Here is a 6,691-nt window from a genome sequence, read left to right on the forward strand (position 1 = left end):
GAAATTCCCTCCACAGTTTTTTTTATAATTAATGGGGGTTTTTATCAAGATTTCACAAAAAACAACTTCAAAATAAGATAAGTATATTGAGCCTCGTTTTTTCTGTAAATTTAACTTTTGACAGATTTTCTTGTTTTGACTTATCTTATTATCAAAGATATTTCAAAAGATTTTTTATATTCACATTGACACTTTAACTTTCTTTAATATTAATATTTTTAATATTATCTTTCAATTAAAAAAAATGTTCTCTTTGCCGTTTTTTATTCCAAACGGGTTCCTTAGGATTTAATGGCATCTTTTTTTTTGTCAATTGATTGATTGATATCTCTGCTACTTTTAATAAACTAAACATGTTCAAAAGAAAACATTTTTACATTTCTGTATTTTTATTTACTTTTTTATTTCACTTTGATGTTTCGTTTTTTTTCTATTGTTCGAGTTGTCTTATTGTAAATACTTTTTGTTTTTTGGCTATCATGCTCCACATTTTTTTCTGGAGCTCAGAACTTTCAATTTTATTTTGAGTTTTGTAGATGTGTCAAGAGATTTGTTTTTTTTTAAAGATATCTGTTAAATTTTATTTTCAAGAATCTCAAAATATTATCAATTGAGTTGAATGGAATTAAAATTACATTTCTTTTTAATTTATCTATCCTTGCGTTTTTTTAAATAATTTTGTTAGGTTTCCTTCGAAGCATCAATTTCCTTCTTATTTACTTTTAATTTTCCATTGATGTCAACAGACTTCAAACTACCCTACTGCGTGGATAGCATTACCCTACAATGTCAAACGGATTGACCCGCAACAGATCATCGTAGCGTAGAGGTGCCGAATATATCGCCACCGAGATGGAGGGAAAACTAAGGCACTACCACCACCACCACCACCATCGTCACCAGTTTCGGCAGAATCTCTTCTGCCACCCCCTTGGCTTGACGGTGGTTTTTTGGGGCTTTGGAGGATGAATTTCATTTTGGATCTCCGGGGCACGATGCCGCACATATAAAAAGCAGATGTTCTCCCAAATTCATGATCAGTATCAGCTCGAGGGGCAAACTAGAACAAAGCTTAAAGTCGGCATTTAGCAGCACAGCAGCCACAGTGTGATAAGTGACTTAAGGAGTAGTAGCAGTGTGAAAACAAGAAGCCAAAATGATGAAAGTGGTGAGCCATTTAGTGATAAAGGAGTGCCAAATTCCGAGAACTGGACGTTGAGCCGCAAAAGGAAGTGCTAAATAGCCAGCCAAGTTAATGAAATTTATTTGGAGATTTGTGTTAATTGATGGAACGACGATGAATGGAAACGATAGATATGAGTTTTGAAAAAAAAAGTGTGATTCCAGCAATCGTTCCGCTTGGACCGTGATAATAGAAGGATTTATTGTATCACGACGGACTGACCCTTGGTATCAAGTTCACCGTTGGCGGAACGTTTCGTGAAGGTCGAGGATGAAGTGGTTGACACTAGTCGGCTAACTGGGCTGTTTTAGGCAGAAATGAGCTGTTGTTGTCATAACGAATAACTCGATCGGATCAAATTTTCAGCGAAATTCGTTTCTCACGATTTTGTAGAATAAGTAGATCACTGATGATCTAGGTTGGGTCGTTTGGGGAAAGCAAAATAACATTGAGTTAGCAACTTCAGTTGAATGACTTGTGAAGTTTATTTGAAGCAATTGTGTTAGAATGAGTAGCTATAAATTATTTTTTTTAAATTTAATTATAATGAAAAGTTAATTTTGTGAGGCGTGACAAAATATCTAAATTTAAAATTTCATTTTTTATTTTATTTCCATCTTCATCTTGAAGCAAAATTACCAAATATAATTACATCATGAAAGTAATATTTTGTTGAAAATTTGGTGATTTTCAATACCTTCGAAGAATTTTTTTTCTAAATGAGTAACAATTAAAATCGGTCTATGATCGCAAGAAACAAATTTTGATATAGGGTATTTGTCCCTATTTTGGGCCTAGTACGTATTTTGGGTCTACCAAACTTAATTCAACGAAATTCAGCATTTTACCAAATCTGGCAGGGATCTGCCACTTGAGAATGATACATGCAGTCATTATCTTCATTTTGGTGGGCAAGGATCATTCACTTTTTCTTCCTAAATTAGAAATAAAGCAAAAAATATATCACTCTTCACATTTTTCTTGGCAAATCGCTAGGTGCCCATTAGGTCCAAAATATTCACCACTTTTGCTTACCGCTTGTTGACACTCAGCGTCAGGGTTTTCATCGCTCAGCACATGAATGAGAGCCGTCCCCCAAATCTCCAACCACCGGCAATGTGTTTTTATTGGTGGGTTGCACAATCCCATTGCAAAAACAATCACTAAACTGCCACCAAATCAATCAAATAACTGATTAAAGTTGCTTCGTCCATATCGGAGAGAAATGGATATATTTTCGGTACATCTGACAATTCTACAAACTGTGTCAGTGTGTGTGTGCGCTTCTCGAATTTTACAGTCTTTCTTGCAGACTACGAGCTTGTTGTTTGGCTACGCAACAATTGTTTAATTATGCTTAAAACTCGTAAAGAATGATATAAATCATGTCCAAGCAAATTATGCACGTAATGCAAGTGAAATCAATCATTATAATGTTTATTTGTACCTTAAAACATCACAATGATTTAGCATATTTGTCGACCAAATTTGTGCGGCTGTACTGTACGAGCTGAGGCTGAACCGTACGTCAAAAAAGTTCGCCACGTGCTTCGAGATTTCAACCAATCAGAAGGTAGGCCGAAAATATGCACAAAGAAGGTCGTATGCTAGGAGCAATATCCCCAAAATAGGGGCAAAAAGTGTTTTAGTTTTTCGTGCTTTTTCAGCGATATAAGGTATTTTTATCAAAATGTTCATAATGTACGAGCTTAAGCATTAAAAAGCCAACTTATTCATGTATAACAAACTAGGCTGCCAACAGCAGTCTTTGAGAATACATCAAATTAAAAGTGCGCTCTGCTTAGTAGGCCCAAAATAGGGACAAATACCCTATGCCAAAAACATTCTGATTTGATTGACATGCAGAAATAAGCGATGCAAAATGCATTACTGGCAACAAAAAAAAACAGTTAGGTGTGGCAATAACTTCAAATTTAGTTTGCATTGTCCTCATAATCAATATTTGGCAAATCTTTCTATTAAAAAAAAATGAAAGTTCCATTAAAAAAAGTAAAATTTAATGAACCTCAAATAAAATTAATTGTATTGAAGAAACGAGTCAGAAATCATGTTAATAGCTTACTCTCAAGAAATAACAAGATTAGCGTTGACTAAAACATTTTGTCGACTCCAAATAAAAAAAACTAAGCAAGATTTTTTTTAAAGTCGAAAAGATGATTTCTATGCTACTTCTTCGTACAAAAATGAATTAATTTTGGAAAACTCATAATTTTAAATCTCATTTTTTTTTGCTTTTTTTGTCTTTTGAAAAATAAATGCGTGGATCCATCTCCACACTAATTTATTGTTTTACTTATCGTCAATGTCAATCAGAAAATTTACATTCCAATAAAAAAAAACTTTGTTCAAAAATTAAATTTACAGTTATTTGAACCATAAGTTTTCTCAGACACATATTGTAAGACAAAAGGTCGAAATACATAAAGTCGAATGGTCAAAAGGTCGAATACCCATAAGTTAATCTTTACTTAAGTATAGTAAATGTCATTTAAAAATCTTATTTTCTCTATTCTTAAAAATGTTTTTCGAGAAGTAGTCTGACTGAAACATGTTTAAAAAAAGTTTATCTGTAACAATTTTGTTAGTTTTTCCATTTTTTGAATAACTTAGGCAGTTCCATATATTTTTTTAAGTTTATATCCCCCGACTCTGACCAAAGGCTAAAAAATAGAAATTTATGAAACATGAAATTACAAGCAGTGGTTTCAACATTTGGATGGAAAAAACGTGTTTTAAAATGTTTAAAATGCTTTGTAATCATTCATTTAAAAAATATATAAATAAAGATGAACTTTTGCGGTACTGTACATCGAAAATCTACCAAAACTTTGAATATTTTAAACGATCCCAAACATGCAAATTATAATTGCAGGAAAATGCGTTTCAAATTGTTTTCATTTGATTAGACTTTAATTTTCATTGAGTTTATCGAAAAAATATTTTTTCCCTGATGTTTAGGGCTGATTTTGAAGAAGGAGGAGGGGGGCGATTTAAAATTTAAAAAATATTTGCAACGGCCTTCTTCGTGTTTTACTTATATTTTTTGAGTTAATTTCTATTCTTCAATTTTTAGGCTGGTATTAGGCTGGTACAAATATTTTTAAAAGTTTTTGTCACCCCCCCCCTTCAAAATTGGCCCGAAAAATCAGGGGGCAAAAAAAATATTTTTACAATAAACTTCAAAATTTTAATGAAAATTCAAGTGCAACCAGCTGAAATCAAATTAAAATACATTCTCCTGCGTTTCAAATCATTTTTAGCTTGTTTGGGTTTATGAAAAAGTCTTAAGATTTTTTGAAAATTTTCGATGCAAAATCTTTTTTTTCGATACAATTTTTGTTTTTGTCAGATCTCAAATTTTTTGAAAACTAATGATTGCAAAACAACTGAACTAGTGTAAAATGCATTTTAAAACACTTTTTTCATTTAAATGTGAAGACTATGGCTTGTTATTTAAATTTTTATATTTTTTTATTTTTTTGCCCCCTTGACCTCGGCCAGGGCCGAGGGACAAAAACTTTTTTAAATATTTGCATCGGCCTTAATTGTATTTAAAGTTTTTGTCACCCCATAGTCACAGTCATAGACGGCCCGAAAAATATGGGACAAATAATTTTACAAAAAAAGTTCAAATTTTCAATGGAAATTTAAGTGAAATTAACTGAAATTTATTTAAAATGCCTTCCCCTGCGTTTAGAGTCATTTTTATCATGTTTAAAGTCTTTTGAATTTAACACAAAATGTACAAAAAAGGTCGCAAAAAGTTTTTTTTTTTCATCAAATCTTAATTTTTTTTATACTAGTGATTGCATATCAACTGTACGGGTGTTTGGTGCATTTTCCAATTTTTTTTTATTGCAATGTTGAAATTATTGCTTGTCATTTTAATTTAAAATTTAAAAAAATTTCCAAATTTATAGGCAATTTCAGTTGAACAAATTTCATGTAAAATGTGAAAACGTGTGATTCGTGCTTCGATTTCAGTATAAAATGCGATATAAATCGATGATTTTATAAACAAAACTAGTTTCAACAAAAATTTCGACTTTTTAACAATTTTACCTAAAATTTATATGTCTTTTGTTATAAAAAAACTTATAAACTTAGTTAACTAATTATAAACATTGATTTTTTTTCTTAAAAACTATATCAGCTACTTTAGTGATGGTACATTTAACGTACAAATAAAGTTTTAACATCTTAAATACTATCACTATCAAAGTCACCCCGGAATTTTAACAAAGAATTTTTAACGTAACAATTTTTCTAAACACTATTGAAAAAACGTTTTTTTTCCTAAATAGTGCATGGACTTTGTTACACCCCGGTTTACGGTACCTGAAAATACTTATTGATTCTTTTTTTTAAGTAAAGTAGGCACACCAAATTTATGATTTGTTATTGCATCTTTATTAAAAATCTAATAAGAAACAAAAATCTTACATGATTCAGCACATTTACTCAATTTCCCTTTCATTCCAGGTTATCTCCCTGACCGTGCTCACCTTCGCGACCCTGGTGGCGTGCGCCCCCTCCGCCGACGACGCCCGGGCCAACATCCTGACGCAGGAGAACGTCCTGGAACCGGACGGCAAGTACGCGTGGAAGTTTTCCACCAGCAACGGCATCCAGGCCGAGGAAAGCGGCCAGGGTGGCCAATCGGTGCAGGGTTCGGCCTCGTGGGTCGGCGACGATGGCGTTCCGATTGTGCTGACCTACACCGCCGACGAGAACGGATACCATCCCCAGGGAGTGCACCTGCCGACGCCACCCCCAATCCCGGACTACATTCTGCGCGCCCTCCGGTACATCGAAGCCCACTCGCAGAATAACTAGACATCAAGAATAACATAAGTTAAATTAGTTCGCAAAAGATGAGCAGATGAATACACTTTTTAAAAAATCGACACTAAAGTGCTTCATCTGTTTATCTGTGCTTTGACATTTCGACACTGAAACGAATCATCACCGTGAATTTATTAGCGTAAAATTTTCACGGTGACGATGCACCGATCAAAAAAATACTCTCCAACTACGTAGCACAGAAAAAAATAAAGTGAAAAGTGATTATTTTTTACTACCAAGGTTACCACAGTCATCTCAGTGTATAGAAACGATAGATTTTAAGAGGTAGGATTTTATAGCCGATAGCGATAAAACGATAAAAAGTGACAATAAAATTGACCAAATTAATTTCAACTTTTTTTCACACTCTGAAATGGACAGTCGTGAAAAGAAATCCTTGCAGTTTTCAATACTAAAAAATGCAATTTGATTATTCATAGTCAGGTTCACCCCGATCAGTTAAACTCCACCATTAGTCAAACTTGTCAACAACACCTGGATATTTTTTTTGCAGGTCATGTTCAAACTTCCGACTGCTTTGAATTTCCAAATTAAGCCAAAATATGGTGGGAAAATTAGACTAAGTCAAATTTGGAGGCATCTCAAACTGTCGATTTCCATCTACTCTAGTAGTAACACGAT

At 33.2% G+C, this 6,691-nt stretch overlaps 1 protein-coding gene across 1 annotated transcript; it reads left to right on the plus strand.

Moving 5' to 3' along the window:
• Positions 1 to 1,055: 1,055 nt before the first annotated feature.
• Positions 1,056 to 6,386, plus strand: LOC6041465 (pupal cuticle protein Edg-78E). Its single transcript, XM_001850669.2, has 2 exons — positions 1,056 to 1,168; positions 5,687 to 6,386. Exons 1-2 carry the CDS (start codon positions 1,157 to 1,159, stop codon positions 6,038 to 6,040), a joined length of 366 nt encoding a protein of 121 aa, XP_001850721.2. The 5' UTR covers positions 1,056 to 1,156; the 3' UTR covers positions 6,041 to 6,386.
• The last annotated feature ends 305 nt before the right edge of the window (positions 6,387 to 6,691 follow it).

This window comes from Culex quinquefasciatus, chromosome 3 (assembly GCF_015732765.1).
Source record: "Culex quinquefasciatus strain JHB chromosome 3, VPISU_Cqui_1.0_pri_paternal, whole genome shotgun sequence".
NCBI lineage: Eukaryota > Metazoa > Arthropoda > Insecta > Diptera > Culicidae > Culex > Culex quinquefasciatus.